The sequence below is a fragment of the Bombina bombina genome, chromosome 12, assembly GCF_027579735.1.
Source record: "Bombina bombina isolate aBomBom1 chromosome 12, aBomBom1.pri, whole genome shotgun sequence".
Classification (NCBI taxonomy): domain Eukaryota; kingdom Metazoa; phylum Chordata; class Amphibia; order Anura; family Bombinatoridae; genus Bombina; species Bombina bombina.
Window position 1 is genome coordinate 2,733,390 of NC_069510.1, and position 20,050 is coordinate 2,753,439.

General features: G+C 41.2%; 1 protein-coding gene across 4 annotated transcripts in view; it reads right to left on the minus strand.

Annotated features, from left to right (window-relative positions):
• SLC2A8 (solute carrier family 2 member 8) overlaps positions 1-20,050 on the minus strand; it is a 179,671-nt gene that overhangs the window by 64,390 nt on the left and 95,231 nt on the right. For all 4 annotated transcript variants that reach the window (XM_053695349.1, XM_053695350.1, XM_053695351.1 and 1 more), the window contains 3 exons: positions 3,349-3,560; positions 2,601-2,750; positions 1,315-1,423 (listed from right to left, as the gene is read on the minus strand). In XM_053695349.1, the coding sequence (XP_053551324.1) occupies positions 1,315-1,423; positions 2,601-2,750; positions 3,349-3,560 (471 nt within the window). The remainder of the gene's footprint in view (positions 1-1,314; positions 1,424-2,600; positions 2,751-3,348; positions 3,561-20,050) is intronic.

A 20,050-nucleotide genomic window follows, 5' to 3' on the forward strand; every position in this document is an offset into this window, starting at 1 on the left:
TAAATTACACAAAATAAAAAAGAAATGATCAAAGATTTAAACTAATTACACCTAATCTAATAGCCCTATCAAAATAAAAAAGACCCACCAAAATAAAAAAAAACCTAGCCTACACTAAACTACCAATAGCCCTTAAATGAAAGAAATCCGCTCTTTTACCTGTAAAAAAATAATACAAACAACCCCCCAACAGTAAAACCCACCACTCGCACAACCCACCAAATAAAATCCTAAAATATCTAAAAAACCTAAGCTCGAAAAGGGCATTTGTATGGGCATTTAGCTCTTTTTCTGCCCAAACCCTAAGCTAAAAATAAAACCCACCCAATAAACCCTTAAAAAAACCTAACACTAACCCCCGAAGATCCACTTACAGTTTTTGAAGACCGGACATCCATCCTCAACGAAGCCGGGAGAAGTCTTCATCCAAGCAGCAAGAAGTCCTCAACGAAGCCGGGAGAAGTCTTCATCCAAGCGGCAAGAAGTGGTCCTCCAGACGGGCAGAAGTCTTCATCCAAACGGCATTTTCTATCTTCATCCATCCGACGCGGAGTGGCTCCATCTTCAAGACATCCGGCGAGGAGCATCCTCTTCTGACGATGGCTCTTCTCGAATGAAGGTTCTTTTAAGTGAGGTCATCCAAGATGGCGTCCCTTGAATTCCGATTGGCTGATTTAATTCCGATTGGCTGATAGAATTCTATCAGTCAATCGGAATTCAAGGTACGCCATCTTGGATGACGTCCCTTAAAAGGAACCTTCATTCTTCGTTAGCTGTCGTCAGAAAAGGATGCTCCGCGCCGGATGTCTTGAAGATGAAGCCGCTCCGTGCCGGATGGATGAAGACTTCAGCCGGCTTCGCTGAGGACTTCTGCCGCTTCATTGAGGATGGATGTCCGGTCTTCAAAAACTGTAAGTGGATCTTCGGGGGTTAGTGTTAGGTTTTATTAAGGGTTTATTGGGTGGGTTTTATTTTTAGCTTAGGGTTTGGGCAGAAAAAGAGCTAAATGCCCTTTTCAGGGCAATGCCCATACAAATGCCCTTTTCAGGGCAATGGGGATCTTAGGTTTTTTAGATAGGATTTTATTTGGGGGGTTGGTTGTGTGGGTGGTGGGATTTACTGTTGGAGGGTTGTTTGTATTATGTTTTTACAGGTAAAAGAGCCGATTTATTTGGGGCAATGCCCAGCAAAAGGCCCTTTTAAGGGCTATTGGCAGTTTAGTTTAGGCTAGGGTTTTTTTTTCTTCATATTACACATGCAGCAGAACAGGACAGGTTTACTCACATATAAATATAACAAGGATTCTAACCATACCTGAAGTAATTAGCAAAACCTTTCGTCCTGCTTTATCCATTATTAGTGCAGCCAAAGCTGTGAAGAAAACCTGGATAAGGCCGACAATTACAGACGCCAGACTAGTGTTCTGCAAATGGGAAAACAATTATTATTCATGCATAAGGGGACAGATAACCATTGGTGTGCACGCATAAGGCCACAGATAACCATTGGTGTGCACGCATAAGGCCGCAGATAACCATTGGTGTGCACGCATAAGGCCGCAGATAACCATTGGTGTGCACGCATAAGGCCGCAGATAACCATTGGTGTGCACGCATAAGGCCGCAGATAACCATTGGTGTGCACGCATAAGGCCGCAGATAACCATTGGTGTGCACGCATAAGGCCGCAGATAACCATTGGTGTGCACGCATAAGGCCGCAGATAACCATTGGTGTGCACGCATAAGGCCGCAGATAACCATTGGTGTGCACGCATAAGGCCGCAGATAACCATTGGTGTGCACGCATAAGGCCGCAGATAACCATTGGTGTGCACGCATAAGGCCGCAGATAAGCATTGGTGTGCACGCATAAGGCCGCAGATAAGCATTGGTGTGCACGCATAAGGCCGCAGATAAGCATTGGTGTGCACGCATAAGGCCGCAGATAAGCATTGGTGTGCACGCATAAGGCCGCAGATAACCATTGGTGTGCACGCATAAGGCCGCAGATAACCATTGGTGTGCACGCATAAGGCCGCAGATAAGCATTGGTGTGCACGCATAAGGCCGCAGATAAGCATTGGTGTGCACGCATAAGGCCGCAGATAAGCATTGGTGTGCACGCATAAGGCCGCAGATAACCATTGGTGTGCACGCATAAGGCCGCAGATAACCATTGGTGTGCACGCATAAGGCCGCAGATAACCATTGGTGTGCACGCATAAGGCCGCAGATAACCATTGGTGTGCACGCATAAGGCCGCAGATAACCATTGGTGTGCACGCATAAGGCCGCAGATAACCATTGGTGTGCACGCATAAGGCCGCAGATAACCATTGGTGTGCACGCATAAGGCCGCAGATAACCATTGGTGTGCACGCATAAGGCCGCAGATAACCATTGGTGTGCACCCATAAGGCCGCAGATAACCATTGGTGTGCATGCATAAGGCCGCAGATAACCATTGGTGTGCACGCATAAGGCCACAGATACCCATTGCTGTGCACGCATAAGGCCACAGATAACCATTGGTGTGCACGCATAAGGCCACAGATAACTATTGGTCTGCACGCAGTTATGCACCTAAATCAATCATCACCTTAAAATTGGCTTCCTCAAAGATAGTGTCTGCGTAGAACATGACAGCATTAATTCCAGTAAACTGCTGGAAGAACATCAGTAAAATCCCAATGACGAAGGGTTTGTAGATGGATGGATTCTTAAGTTCCACGATCTGAAAGCTGGTGTCCTGATTTTGTAAGGAAAAAAAGCTAATTCAGCTTATGTGATATGAATGCCACCGCTAGCACAGATAACGGCAGCATGCCAGCGCATAGAGAACTGCAGCACGCCAGCGAATAAATAACTGCAGCATGCCAGCGCATAGAGAACTGCAGCATGCCAGCGCATAGAGAACTGTAGCATGCCAGCGCATAGAGAACTGCAGCACGCCAGCGCATAGAGAACTGCAGCACGCCAGCGCATAGAGAACTGCAGCACGCCAGCGCATAGAGAACCGCAGCACGCCAGCGCATAGAGAACCGCAGCACGCCAGCGCATAGAGAACTGCAGCACGCCAGCGCATAGAGAACCGCAGCACGCCAGCGCATAGAGAACCGCAGCACGCCAGCGCATAGAGAACCGCAGCACGCCAGCGCATAGAGAACTGCAGCCGCACTGTAGGAATGAGGGGAATATTTGAATTCATATAAATGTATATATGGAGATCGTCTGTTAGTAACTTTTCGGTTTCTCTTGTTTATAAAAACATAATGTGAGAGATTAACATATTTTGGGGACTATGTAAATAATAATTTAAGAAGGTAACGCTACGTAAATCTACTAACCTGAGGGTCCCCACTTGATTCAATCTGCCTGTATTCCCACTCGTGGTCGGCCTGGGGTCCCCTGAGGAATCTGAGAGCGGATAGGGCTTCGTCTCGCTGGCCTTTATTAATGAGATAGCGAGGGGTCTCAGGCATAAAGCACATACATAGCAGCATGATGATAGGAGGGCCACAGCACAGTACAGCGAGCCAGCGCCACGACAGAAACATTCCTGTAGGAAACAGTAAAACACACCTTATAGGGGTCTTATAAAGTAATCCCGTCTGGCATTAAAGGGACATTAGAAACATTCCTGTAGGAAATGGTAAAAAAAACACCTTATAGGGGTCTTATAAAGTAATCCCGTCTACCATTAAAAGGGACATTAAAAACATTTAGCGAAAGCAATATTTGAGCTCCACTGAGTAATACCAGCGGATGCAAATGTGCACTGGTATTACAAGTTGAATGCAATGCGAGCTTGCATTTGCATTGCTAGGAAGCATTGTGATCACGAGCGAGCGCTTCCATAGGCTACAATGGGAGCCTTGTTCTCATGCCGTGAGACAAGGCATGAGAACTAGCGAAGGGGGTAAGTAGCGCAGAAAATATAAATACATATGTATACACACACACAGGTATATACACAAACAATCATAGGTATATACACAAACTAACAAACACATGTATATACACACTAACACACACACATGTATATACACACACATGTATATACACACACACGTATATACACACAAACACACACATGTATATACACAAACAATCATACACATGTATATACACAAACAATCATAGGTATATACACAAACTAACACACACATATGAATTTACACAAACACACATATGTATATACACAAAATTAAATCAATGTAAATATTTGCATAGGAAATTAGCACATCTTGGCAAGTTTCCCCGCTTGCTTTTCCCTAGAAATAACTCATATACAATGTTACCAATGCACAAGAGAATTCTGTGTAAGAAATGCAAATTCTCAGTTTTTTGGCTTCAAAATACTGTTTTAACACAGCTATCCTTTTAACAGGATTATTGCAGCAATCCAAAAATCACTCACTAGACAGCCTGTTTCGTTCTTTTTTGGAACTCATCAGTAGGAGATAGATTCCTGGTTGCTGCATTGCTAAAGCTATTTTCAAGGTTAAACCAAAATTCATTAAAATTATGGGGGGGGATAAAAAACTGAAATTAAAATCCTCCATAATTTCATTTTTTTATCTCCCCCCATAATTTTAATGAATTTTGGTATATACACAAACACACATACACACATGTATATACACAAACTAACACACACACACACATGTATATACACAAACTAACACACACACACATGTATATACACAAACTAACACACACACATGTATATACACAAACTAACACACACACACACGTATATACACAAACTAACACACACACACATGTATATACACAAACTAACACACACACACATGTATATACACAAACACACACACACACGTATATACACAAACTAACACACACACACATATACACAAACTAACACACACACATATGTATATATACAAACTAACACACACACACACGCATATATGTATATATACAAACTAACACACACACACACGCATATATGTATATACCCAAACTAACACACACACATATAAGTATATACACAAACACATATGTGTGTATATATATATATATATATATATATATATATATATATATATATAGATATAGATATAGATATATAGAGAGAGAGAGAGAGAGAGAGAGAGAGAGAGAGAGAGAGAGAAATGAAGCAAGAAAGGCACTCTCCGTGTTAATCACCAAAACTTTACTTAGGTGAACGTTTTCGGTGTTGCCACCGTCCTCAGACCTTACAAAACAACAAGTGAATAAACAATTTATGTGCATTACCTGGTGCTGATCCTGCTAGTGCGTGTGGCATCCCCTCAGCGCAACTGCGCATGCGCAAGAGACCTTACAGAGGCCCTAGAGGGTCAAAAAATATACACATATACATACACAGTGGATATAAAAAAAAAAAGTCTACACACCCCTTTTAAAATGTCAGGTTTCTGCGCTGTAAAAAAATGAGACAAAGATAAATCATTTCAGAACTTTTTCCACCTTTAATGTGACCTATAAACTGTACAACTCAATTGAAAAACAAACTGAAATCTTTTTGGTAAAGGGAAATAAAAAAATAAAATAATATGGTGGCATAATTGTGCACACCCTTATATAACTGGGGATGTAGCTGTGTTTAGAATTAAGCAATCACATACAAAATCATGTTAAATAGGAGTCAGTACACACCTGTCATCATTTAAAGTGCCTCTTATTAACCCCAAATAAAGTTCAGCTGTTCTAGTAGGTCTTTCCTGACATTTTCTTAGTCGCGTCCTACACAAAAGCCATGGTCCGCACAGAGCTTCTAAAGCATCAGAGGGATCTCATTGTTAAAAGGTATCGGTCAGGAGAAGGGTACAAAAGAATTTCCAAGGCATTAGATATACCATGGAACACAGGGAAGACAGTCATCATCAAGTGAAGAAAATATGGTCCAACAGTGACATTACCAAGAATTGGACGTCCCTTCAAAATTGATGAAAAGACGAGAAGAAAACTGGTCTGGGAGGCTGCCAAGAGGCCTACAGCAACATTAAAGGGACACTGAACCCAATTTTTTTCTCTTTCGTGATTCAGATAGAGCATGCAATTTTAAGCAACTTTCTAATTTACTCCTATTATCACATTTTCTTCATTCTCTTGGTATCCCTATTTGAAATGCAAGAATGTAAGTTTAGATGCCGGCCCATTTTTGGTTAACAACCTGGGTTGTTCTTGCTGATTGGTGGATAAATTCATCCACCAATAAAAAAGTGCTGTCCATACTCTGAACCAATAAAAAAGTTTAGATGCCTTCTTTTTCAAATAAAGATAGCAAGAGAATGAATAAAAATTGATAATAGGAGTAAATTAGAAAGTTGCTTAAAATTGCATACTCTATCAGAATCACAAAAGAAAAAATTTGGGTTCAGTGTCCCTTTAAAGGAGCTGCAGGAATATCTGGCAAGTACTGGCTGTGCAGTACATGTGACAACAATCGCCCGTATTCTTCATATGTCTGGGCTATGGGGTAGAGTGGCAAGATGGAAGCCCTTTCTTACGAAGAAAAACATCCAAGCCCAGTTAAATTTAGCAAAAACACATCTGAAGTCTCCCAAAAGCATGTCACAAAAGGTGTTCTGGTCTGATGAAACCAAAGTTGAACTTTTAGACCATAATTCCAAAAGATATGTTTGGCGCAAAAACAACACTGCACATCACCAAAAGAACACCATACCCACAGTGAAGCATGGTGGTGGCAGCATCATGCATTGGGCTGTTTTTCTTCAGCTGGAACTGGGGCCTTAGTCAAGGTAGAGGTAATAATTAACAGTTCTAAATACCAGACACTATTGGCACAAAACCTTCAGGCTTCTGCTAGAAAGCTGAACATGAAGAGGAACTTCATCTTTCAGCATGACAACGACCCAAAGCATACATCCAAATCAACATATGAATGGCTTCACCAGAAGGAGATTAAAGTTTTGGGATGGCCCAGCCAGAGCCCAGACCTGAATCCAATCGAAAATCTGTGGGGTGATCTTAAGTGTGCTGTGTACAAGAGATGCCCTCACAATCTGACAGATTTGGAGTGTTTTTGCAAAGAAGAGTGGGCAAATCTTGCCAAGTCAAGATGTTCCATGCTGAAAAACTCATACCCCAAAATACTGAGTGCTCTAATAAAATCAAAGGGTGCTCCAACAAAGTATTAGTTTAAGGGTGTGCACACTTATGCAACCATATTATTTTATTTTTATTTCCCTTCACCTAAAAGATTTCAGTTTGTTTTTCAATTGAGTTGTACAGTTTATAGGTCACATTAAAGGTGGAAAAAGTTCTGAAATTATTTATATTTGTCTCATTTTTTTACATCACAGAAACCTGACATTTTAACAGGGGTGTGTAGACAATTTATATCCACTGTATATATATATATATATATATATATATATATATATATATATATATATATATATATATATATATATATATATATATATATATATATATATATATATATATATATATATATATATATATATATACACACACACACACACACACATATATATACACACAAACACACACACACACACACACACACACGTATATACACAAACACACACACACACATGTATATACACACACACATGTATATACACAAACACACACACATGTATATACACAAACACACACACATATGCATATACACAAACACATATGCATATACACAAACACACACACATATATATGTATATACACAAACTAACACACATATATATGCATATACATATATATTTACAGGGAAAACACAGTTCCCATAGACCGCAATGTAAAAGCACAATTCACTGCTGTTTTTTTCTAACACCCCACAGCACCAACTTTATCCCCCAAAAACAAAATGTATGCTTACCTGATAAATGTATTTATTTCTAGACACGGTGAGTCCACGGATCAACAATTACTGTTGGGATTATCACTCCTGGCCAGCAGGAGGAGGCAAAGAGCACCAAAGTAAAGCTGTTAAGTATCACTTCCCTTCCCACAAACCCACAGTCATTCGACTGAAGGAAAATGAGAGAAAGGAAGTAACACAAGGTGCAGAGGTGCCTGAGGTTTATATAAAAAAACTGTCTGAAAAACAGGGAGGGCCGTGGACTCACTGTGTCAAGAAAGAAATTTATCAGGTAAGCATACATTTTGTTTTCTTTCTAATGACACGGTGAGTCCACAGGTCATCAATTACTGTTATGAATCAATACGTTAGCTAGAGGACACAGATGAGAAGGGAGGGACAAGACAGGAAACCTAAACAGAAACAGATATCTGAAGAAAATCACAAAGAGAGAGGGCGCCTCCTAGTGCAACACTGCGAGAGTAGTGATAAAGCAAATCAAGTGATGAAATGATACTCACAAAGGGAGCAGCACCAGTGTGCTAATTGATACAAGCTGGGGAATCACAGTGACCCAGCTACACTGATCCTGCAACAGGATGATGGGATCCAGAATATCCAGACGAATAAAGGCTCAGGCTTCCATATAGTACAACAATTTATTAAAAACAAAGGGTGTATACAATTTCACCCCAAAGAGTTAAAACAAGTATTAAAACAGTTTGCCACGCGTTTCTCAGCCAGACTGGCTGTTTCCTCAGGCATCTGTCTGACTAATGGAAGCTCTGACCTGATAGCCCCTCCCACACCATGTTTAAGCAGTTATACATAATTAGCTGGTGACAGCATATCTTGCATATAAGATCTAGCCATTGGCATATATATATATATATATATATATATATATATACATAATATTATTAAACATCATACCATATACCCAAAGAACCGGTCATCACTGCAATATTATTATCTCCCAGCTATACAACACAAACTGAATAAAAAAGAACTACAGCGTGGAAAACAAAATGACTTACAACTTTATACAAATTGTGAGCTCCATAGGAGTGAATGTTTTTCCGCCATTCCCGCCCCTCCAGACAGACCGGCGCCTCCATAGTAGCCATAGTCCCACAGAATCCCAGGACCCAGGGGTGACTGTTTCGGGGTGATCCCGGGGGAGCAACGGCACTTCCAGGGTGTCATTTGAAAGCTTTTGGTCCCCAGATGCCACAGTCCAAAAAGCATGCTTCATTACTGGGGACCGGAGTTACAGCCCGGTAAAGATTGGGGGGTAGGGGTGTCCTAAACCAACAGTTCCCCAAGTAGCTTCCCTCCGGTAATTCCCCCACCTCTTGTCCTCCCTAGGGGCTACCAATCCCCAAAAGAGCAGAGCTCTGGGGCAAAGGGCCCTTGAGCGACCAGGGATAAAGTTAGCAGGTATCCTGCTGCTCTGTGGCCGACCAGGAGTTCCAGGAGCCCGGCCAGCCTGAGAGGGTTTTTCCCGGTCATAGATCAGCTCTTCCATGACCAAGTGTACACAGCAAAACAACACATAGCATGCATCTGGGAAATCCCATAAGCCATGAAATGGCCAAATCTAATGTAACAGGGAATGAGCCATGTAGTAGGAGGGTGGGGGTAGCCTTAGCTGTCTGGTATCCGTGACAGTCACTAATACTAGCAAAGCGTAAAGACCCTTTTCCTCTAATCCTTCTAAGAAGCGCAAAAAACTGTATCTTGGAGAAAAATTCCACCAAGAAAAAGCCACAACGCCCTGAGAGCTAGCACAACAATACCAGTCATCTCGGCTCCTAGCCAAATTACTTGTATGGAAGAAACAGAGGAAATAATTAGCTAGCTTAAAAGCCTTAAATCTGTCTTGGATCTCTCCCAAGAAGTCTCTAGCAATTGGTATCAGACAAGGCAAAGCACCCAAAAATGCCGCACTTGAACCAGTGGTCATACAAACCACCATATAAGCTTCCAGCTTATCCATGATCCTTAAACAGCTATCCTCTAAAGGGATCAAAGTCTTTTAGTCAGAGTAGAAATGCTTCTTCTACTATAGGCACCGAGCGCTAAGATAATTAATGGGGACAGGAAAGCATCTTAGAAAAGACAAGAGACGGGTAAAAAGGAACCCCTGACTTCTCCCATTCCTGTGAAAAAGTTAAAATCCCCTTGGACGGTCTGGATCACCAAAGAATCCTAGCAAAAATTAAAATTTACTAGATATCTTAGGGCTGACAGCGACATATATCGGAGTTGTCCAAGGTAACATGAGGTGTTCAGCATTAATCAGTAAGAGATGTTTTCAGCAGCAGATAAAGGAATTATACTGTCCACATTTGAGATTTCACCCTCAAAAAATACCGGCAAATCCTCCGCACCAGACTAGGAGAGATAGCGACCAGTGTAGTAGAAAGTGGAACAGAAACCTTATCATCTGAAAATGAAAATGTCCTCTTGCGTTTTCCCTGAGGATAAGGTAAAAACTGAAAAAAACAGATGCCACCAAGGTACCTGAGCTGCAAAATCTGTAGGCAAATACACTCCTCCAGGAGATTGAGAGGAACTGCAGGGCACTGTATGTGACGCCAAAAAGGCTTGGGACATATGAGGCGAAAGCTGTGGCATTGCCTGAACATCATCAACCTAGGAGACATAAGGCTCCGAGGATAAATCTGTACATTCAATAGCTCCTTTCTAAATGAGTGGCACAGAAAGGCATAGACATACTAATCTGTCTAAAAACAGCCATAAAAGGCGAAAGGCTCCTATAAAGAATATCTTAATTTCTAAGATTATACTTCTGAATATGAGGGGCACAGTTTAAAAAAAACAAACAATATGTACCCCATGGAGCCAAATCCCCCCCATTAGTTTACAGGAACAGACCTCTGTTCCCCCATAACCATAAGCCCCCATTCTCATGATAAACAAAAAACATAAATTTATGTAAGAACTTACCTGATAAATTCATTTCTTTCATATTAGCAAGAGTCCATGAGCTAGTGACGTATGGGATATACATTCCTACCAGGAGGGGCAAAGTTTCCCAAACCTCAAAATGCCTATAAATACACCCCTCACCACACCCACAATTCAGTTTAACGAATAGCCAAGAAGTGGGGTGATAAGAAAGGAGCGAAAACATCAAAAATAAGGAATTGGAATAATTGTGCTTTATACAAAAAAAAAAATCATAACCACCACAAAAAAGGGTGGGCCTCATGGACTCTTGCTAATATGAAAGAAATGAATTTATCAGGTAAGTTCTTACATAAATTATGTTTTCTTTCATGTAATTAGCAAGAGTCCATGAGCTAGTGACGTATGGGATAGCAGATACCCAAGATGTGGAACTTCCAGGCAAGAGTCACTAGAGAGGGAGGGATAAAATAAAGACAGCCAATTCCGCTGAAAAAGATCCACAACCCAAATCAGAAAAATGAAATAATAAGCAGAAGAATCAAACTGAAACAGCTGCCTGAAGTACTTTTCTACCAAAAACTGCTTCAGAAGAAGAGAAAACATCAAAATGGTAGAATTTAGTAAAAGTATGCAAAGAAGACCAAGTTGCTGATTTGCAAATCTGATCAACAGAAGCTTCATTCTTAAAAGCCCAGGAAGTAGAAACTGACCTAGTAGAATGAGCCGTAATCCTTTGAGGCGGGGACTTACCCGACTCCACATAAGCATGATGAATCAAAGACTTTAACCAAGATGCCAAAGAAATGGCAGAAGCCTTCTGACCTTTCCTGGAACCAGAAAAGATAACAGACTAGAAGTCTTTCTGAAACCTTTAGTAGCTTCAACATAATATTTCAAAGCTCTAACCACATCCAAAGAATGTAAAGATCTCTCCAGAGAATTTTTAGGATTAGGACATAATGAAGGGACAACAATTTCTCTACTAATATTGTTAGAATTCAAAACTTTAGGTAAACATTTAAATGAAGTCCGCAACACCGCCTTATCCTGATGAAAAAAAAAAATCAGAAAAAGAGATTCACAAGAAAGAGCAGATAACTCAGAAACTCTTCTAGCAGAAGAGATGGCCAAAAGGAACAAACTTTCCAAGAAAGTAATTTAATATCCAGAGAATGCATAGGTTCAAACGGAGGAGCCTGTAAAGCCCTCAGAACCAAATTAAGACTCCAAGGAGGAGAGATTGACTTAATGACAGGCTTGATACTAACCAAAGCCTGTACAAAACAATGAATATCAGGATGATTAGCAATCTTTCTGTGAAAAAGAACAGAAAGAGCAGAGATTTGTCCTTTCAAGGAACTTGCAGACAAACCCTTATCCAAACCATCCTGAAGAAACTGTAAAATTCTAGGAATTCTAAAAGAATGCCAAGAGAATTTATGAGAAGAACACCAAGAAATGTAAGTCTTCCAGGTAATAAATCTTCCTAGATACAGATTTACGAGCCTGCAACATAGTATTAATCACTGAATCAGAGAAACCTCTATGACTAAGTATTAAGCGTTCAATCTCCATACCTTCAAATTTAATGATTTGAGATCCTGATGGAAAAATGGGCCTTGAGATAGAAGGTCTGGCCTTAACGGAAGTGTCCAAGGTTGGCAACTGGCCATCCGAACGAGATCCGCATACCAAAACCTGTGAGGCCATGCTGGAGCCACCAGCAGTACAAACAAACGCTCCATTAGGATTTTAGAAATCACTTTTGGAAGAAGAACTAGAGGCGGAAAGATATAAGCAGGTTGATAATTCCAGGGAAGCGACAACGCGTCCACTGCTTCCGCCTGAGGATCCCTGGATCTGGACAGATACCTGGGAAGTTTCTTGTTTAGATGAGAGGCCATCAGATCTATTTCTGGAATTCCCCAGATTTGAGCAATCTGAAGAAATACCTCTGAGTGAAGAGACTATTTGCCCGGATGTAGCGTCTGGCGACTGAGATAATCCGCTTCCCAATTGTCTATACCTGGGATGTGAACCGCAGAGATTAGACAAGAGCTGGATTCCGCCCATAAAAGTATCCGAGATACTTCTTTCATAGCCTGAGGACTGTGAGTCCCTCCTTGATGATTGACATACGCCACAGTTGTGACATTGTCTGTCTGAAAACAAATAAAATGATTCTCTCTTCAGAAGAGGCCAGAACTGAAGAGCTCTGAAAATCGCACGGAGTTCCAAAATGTTGATTGGTAATCTCGCCTCCTGAGATTCCCAAACCCCCTGCGCTGTCAGAGATCCCCATACAGCTCCCCAACCTGAAAGACTCGCATCTGTTAAGATCACAGTCCAGGTTGGACGAACAAAAGAGGCCCCTTGAATTAAACGATGGTGATCCAACCACCAAGTCAGAGAAGAACAAACTTTGGGATTTAAGGATATTAATTGTGATATCTTTGTATAATCCCTGCACCATTGGTTCAGCATACAAAGCTGAAGAGGTCTCATGTGAAAACGAGCAAAAGGGATCGCGTCCGATGCAGCAGTCATGAGACCTAGAATTTCCATGCACAAAGCTACCGAAGGGAACGATTGAGACTGAAGGTTTCGACAAGCTGAAACTAATTTCAGACGTCTCTTTTCTGTTAGAGACAAAGTCATGGACACTGAATCTATTTGGAAACCCAAAAAGGTTACCTTTGTCTGAGGAATCAAGGAACCCTTTGGTAAATTGATCCTCCAACCATGTCTTTGAAGAAACAACACAAGTTGATTCGTATGAGGATTCTGCAGAATGTAAAGACTGAGCAAGTACCAAGATATCGTCCAAATAAGGAAATACCGCAATACCCTGTTCTCTGATTACAGAGAGAAGGGCACCGAGAACCTTTGAAAAGATCCTTGGAGCTGTTGCTAGGCCAAACGGAAGAGCAACAAACTGGTAATGCTTGTCTAGAAAAGAGAATCTCAGGAACTGATAGTGATCTGGATGAATTGGAATATGAAGATATGCATCCTGTAAGTCTATTGTAGAGATATAATGCCCTTGCTGAACAAAAAGGCAGAATAGTCCTTATAGTCACCATTTTGAATGTTGGTATCCTTACATAACGATTCAATATTTTTTAGATCCAGAACTGGTCTGAAGGAATTCTCCTTCTTTGGTACAATGAATAGATTTGAGTAAAACCCCAGACCCTGTTCCAGAACTGGAACTGGCATAATTACCCCAGCTGACTCTAGGTCTGAAACACATTTCAGAAACGCCTGAGCCTTTACTGGGTTTACTGGGATGCGTGAGAGAAAAAATCTTCTCACAGGCGGCCTTACCTTGAAACCTATTCTGTACCCTTGTGAAACAATGTTCTGAATCCAAAGACTGTGAATCGAATTGATCCAAACATCTTTGAAAAATCGTAACCTGCCCCCTACCAGCTGGGCTGGAATGAGGGCCGCACCTTCATGCGGATTTAGGGGCTGGTTTTGACTTTCGAAAAGGCTTGGATTTATTCCAGACTGAAACTGTTCCTTTAGGGGAAGGGTCAGGCTTTTGTTCCTTATTCTGACGAAAGGAACGAAAACGATTAGCAGCCCTATATTTACCTTTAGATTTTTTGTCCTGAAGCAAAAAGGCTCCCTTCCCCCCAGTAACAGTTGAAATTATTGAATCCAACTGTGAACCAAATAATTTATTACCTTGGAAAGAAAGAGAAAGCAACGTTGACTTAGAAGTCATATCTGCATTCCAAGATTTAAGCCATAAAGCTCTTCTAGCTAAAATAGCTAAAGACATATACCTGACATCAACTCTAATGATATAAAAAATGGCATCACAAACAAAGTTATTAGCATGTTGAAGAAGTTTAACAATGCAATAAGCATTATGGTCTGACACTTGTTGCGCTAAAGCCTCCAACCAAAAAGTGGAAGCTGCAGCAACATCAGCCAAAGAAATAGCAGGCCTAAGAAGATTACCTGAACATAAATAAGCCTTCCTTAGAAAAGATTCAAGCTTCCTATCTAAAGGATCCTTAAACGAAGTACTATCTGCCGTAGGAATAGTAGTACGTTTAGCAAGAGTAGAGATAGCCCCATCAACTTTGGGGATTTTCTCCCAAAACTCTAATCTGTCAGATGGCAAAGGGTACAATTTTTTAAACCTTGGTGAAGGAGTAAATGAAGTACCCAGACTATTCCATTCCCTAGAAATTACTTCTGAAATAGCATCAGGAACTGGAAAAACTTCTGGAATAACTACATGAGGTTTAAAAACTGAATTTAAACGCTTATTAGTTTTAATATCAAGAGGACTAGACTCCTCCATATCTAATGCAATCAACACTTCTTTAAGTAAAGAACGAATAAACTCCATCTTAAACAAATATGAAGATTTATCAGTGTCAATATCTGAGGCAGAATCTTCTGAACCAGATAGATCCTCATCAGAAATAGATAAGTCAGAATGATGGCGGTCATTTAAAAATTCATCTGAAATATGAGAAATTTTAAAAGACCTTTTACGTTTACTGGAAGGAGGAATAACAGACAGAGCCTTCCTAATAGAATTAGAAACAAATTCTCTTACATTAACAGGAACATCCTGAACATTAGATGTTGAAGGAACAACAGGTAATGGATTATTACTAATGGAGACATTATCTGCGTTAGAAAGTTTATCATGACAACTAACACAAACTACAGCCGGAGGAACAGTTACCAAAAGTTTACAACAAATGCACTTAGCTTTGGTAGAACCAACATCAGGCAGCGTCTTTCCAGAAGTAGATTCTGATCCAGGGTCAGGTTGTGACATCTTGCAATATGTAATAAAAAAAAACCAACATATAAAGCAAAATTATCAAATTCCTTAAATGACAGTTTCAGGAATGGGAAAAAATGCAAAACAAACAAGCCTGTAGCAACCAGAAGCAACAAAAAAATGAGACTGAAATAATGTGAAAAAAACTGGCGCCAAGTATGATGCCCACTTTTTTTGGCACCAAGTATGACGCCCACATTTTTTGGCGCCAAAAAACGACGCCCACATTTTTGGCGCAAAAAAACGTCTGTAACACACATGCGTCAAAAATGATGTAACCACGTGAAAACTTCCGGCGTCAACTATGGCGCCGGAAATGACGAAATTTTGCGTCAAAAAATGACGCAATAAATTTAAGCATTTTCTGCCCCCGCAAGCCTAACAGCCCGCAAGGAAAAAAGTCAATTTGAAATCTTCAAGGTAAGAAAAAATATTTATTCAAATGCATTTTCTCAAAAAATGAAACTGACAGTCTGAAAGAAGGAATACTGATTATCCTGAATCAAGGCAAATATAAGTTTAAAACATATATTTAGAACTTTACATATAAAGTGCCCAACCATAGCTTTGAGTGTCATAAATAGAAATAAGATTTACTTACCCCAAGACACTCATCTACATATAGTAGATAGCCAAACCAGTACTGAAACGAGAATCAGTAGAGGTAATGGTATATAAGAGTACTAGTCCTAATGCTCGTGTACACGGGACAATTTTTTAGGTACCGCGGTTCCAACCCTTGCTCCCTCTCTCTCCCCCCTTTCTTTCGCGCTCTCTCTCTCTCCCCCCCTCTCTTTTGAGTTCTCTCTCTCCCCCTTATTTTGCACTCTCCCCCCTCTATTGCTCTCTCTCCCCTTTTTTGCTCGCTCTCTCTCTTCCCCCCCTCATCTGCTCTCCCCCCCCCTCTTGCTCTCTCTCGCCCTCTTTTGCTCTCTCTCTCCTCTATTTTGCTCTCTCCCCCCTCTTTTGCTCTCTCTCCCCCCTCTTTTGCTCTTTCCCCACTCTTTTGCTCTCTCCCCCCTCTTTTGCTCTCTCTCCACCCTCTCTTTTGCTCTCTCTTCCCCCTCTCTTTTGCGCTCTATCCCCCTTCTCTTTTGTGCACTCTCTCTCCCCCCTCTCTTTTAAGCTCTCTCCCCCCTCTCTTTTGAGCTCTCTCCCCCCCTCCTCTTTTGAGCTCTCTCCCCCCCTCCTCTTTTGTGCACTCTCTCTCCCCCTCTTTTGTGCACTCTCTCTCCCCCTCTTTTGTGCACTCTCTCCCCCCCTCTCTTTTGCGCTCTCTCCCCCCCTCTCTTTTGCGCTCTCTCCCACCCTCTCTTTTGCGCTCTCTCCCACTTTTGCACTCTGTCTCCCCCTTCTCTTTTGCGCTCTCTCCCCCCTCTTTTGCGCTCTTTTAAACTCTCCCCCCTCTCTTTTGCGCTCTCTCCCCCCTCTTTTGTGTGCTCTCTCTCCCCTGCGCTCTCTCTCCCACCTCTCTTTTAAGCTCTCTCTCCCACCTCTCTTTTGAGTGCTCTCTCTCCCCCTCTTTCTCTCCCACTCTCTTGCGCTCTCTCTCCCTCTTTTGCTCTTCCCCCCTCTCTCTGCTTGCTTTCTTTCTTTCCTTCCTTCCTCTGTTTTGTTCTCTCCCGCCGGCCATGCCCCTCCTGCGCGCGCGCCGGCCACGCCCCCTTGTCGCGCCCATCACGCCCCCATCACGGCACGCCCGACGCCGGTCACGCCCCCACCAGGCAGCTTCCGCAGTGCGCACTACTCTGCAGCTGAAGGCCAGGTGTGTTTGTCCGCGCGCAGTCTCTACTGCGCATGACGGCTTCAGACAAACACACTTGGCCTTTTGTAATATAGGATATCGTCGATCTGAAAAGGGAGGTAGGAGAAGAAATCTCTACGAGCGATAACAGAGAACTTATGAAATAGATCCCCTAGAGGAAGACCATGGTATTCAAATAGGCAATACTCTCTTCACATCCCTCTGACATTCACTGCACTCTGAGAGGAAAACCGGGCATCAGCCTGCTGCGAAGCGCATATCAACGTAGAAATCTAGCACAAACTTACTTCACCACCTCCATGGGAGGCAAAGTTTGTAAAACTGAATTGTGGGTGTGGTGAGGGGTTTATAGGCATTTTGAGGTTTGGGAAACTTTGACCCTCCTGGTAGGAATGTATATCCCATACGTCACTAGCTCATGGACTCTTGCTAATTACATGAAAGAAAGGGCAAATGTGTTAAATAAAGAGTGTCAGGGTATCTGTGAAGTAACTTTAAACTATGGATGCATCATAGAATCTAATATTTCATTTAGCTAATACCTACTATGAATACATTTAGCTACATTGCAAACAAACACTGGAATGGGTGATACCAACCCCTCCCTTTTGCTCTCAACTACAGACTTATTAATTATAAGAGATAATGTCACATCTAAAGGGCCTTGGATCATGGTCTCAGAAGAGAGATAACTTCTAAAGAATTATTGCTGGATAGCCTTTCCAAATTCAAATCTCTAAATTAATTTAGCCAAAGAAATTCATTACTTAGATCACAGGAACCTCTGGAAGGAACAGACAGTCCGTCTGCAAGAATAAGGGAATATACAAACTTACTCAGAGGATACAGCTGTGATCATCTAAGTGTTAAATTATCCCTGCTGAGATCTGATACACATTCTCAGTTGAGAAGGCATCTGAACTGAAGTTACCTACAGCACATGAGAAACGAGATCTCAGATAAAGAAATTGTGTCTAAATCCTCATAATAATTTAAAATACACAGATCATATATATAGATATATCGATCTATATCTATACACACACACACACACACATACATATATTTATCAAGACTGGTATAGCACTCACAGAGACTTAGTGTATATACATCCTGCCCGGGGTGCTTTAAAAGCAAATTCATGTATCCAAATGGTAAAAAGCACTCACCGGGTCTTGAAAGCAAACATCTGTTTAATGCAAATAAAAGTGAAGTTTCGTGGTTGCCCCCGTCCTCAGACAATATTTACAGAATAGTGAAAAACTTACCCCATTTATCAGAACCCAACTCCCATCTGCGGTGATGTCAGCGGCATTCCGGAGGTCCAGCAACCACGTCGTACGTACCTACGTCATAGGTTGCCATGACAACCGGACGCCGTTCGGCAGACCTGTGTTTATTTAAAAACATGGTTAAAAACACAACACAACAAAAACGTGCAGGCAGTAACAACAGGATCTATTCAATTCCTTACTTGTTATGTGTGGTTCAGATGTTAGAGACCACTGTCATGTTTGTAGGTGCCGTTATATATGGGGCTATATAGTATTAGTACAGGCTTTATGCTATTAGTAAGGGCAAGGATGAAGAATTCAAAGACATAAGTTGTCAATTTTGAATTCACGTAGTTAGGACAAAATAGACCCCTAACTAGCAATATGCCATAGTGTCCATATAGGTTACATATAGCCAAAGATTGGACCAATAATTACTGAAATAAATTGGACCCTTTGTTATCCCTGTATATATAAGATATTAAAGGTAAACCCATAGTTGCACCAATGACATTAGTAAATATGATAATATATGCGGAGTATATGTATATGTTAGATATGATTAACTAAACTGTTTCTAAATACATAAGGAGAAAATTCATCAAGAAAAAACTTCTTCAGGACAATTTCATAAGGAAAAAATTCATAAGAAAAAAAATCATATAAATTGGACTAAATTACATACCACATTTTTAAGTTCCATCCCAGAAGACTTGCTAACCTGGTTCTCTCTCTTGAATGAAGCTCATCCAACCATCAAGTTCAAGTTGACGTATAATATCAGCAGTGTAGATTTCCTGGATCTAAAAATCTTCAAGAGAGATGGATGTCTACTAACTACACTCTTCAACAAGGAGACAAATCATAATTCTCTTCTACATGCACATAGCTGTCATCCCACAAGCCTTGCCAACATCGCAATTTAAAAGAGAAGCAAGAAATAATACTGACGCTACTCTACGGGAACAACAGATACAAGAAATGGAAATTAAATTTATCCATAGGGGATATCATAGGAACAATCTGAAAGCAAGAAAGTTGGATGTTCTAAAGATGGAACAAGGGGATCTATTAACCTCAAAGGAAGGGAATTAAGTTGATAATAGAATGACATTCTCAACCACCTTTGATATTGACAACCCAGCTATTACAGAAAACCTACGAAAGAACTGGTCAGTAATATCTACAGATAAGGAACTTCCGTTTTATGGGACATCGCCACCTAGAATAGGCTATCTAAGATCGAAGTCACTAAGGGACCAACTCATTAAGACTGATCCAAGAAACTGCTACATGAAGGAGACATGGCTCCATGCCAAACTGGGGTGTTTCCTTTGTCTAGGCTACACCACCTGTGGGGGCCTTACTATTGGGAATGAATTTAGACATCCCTATAAAAATAAGA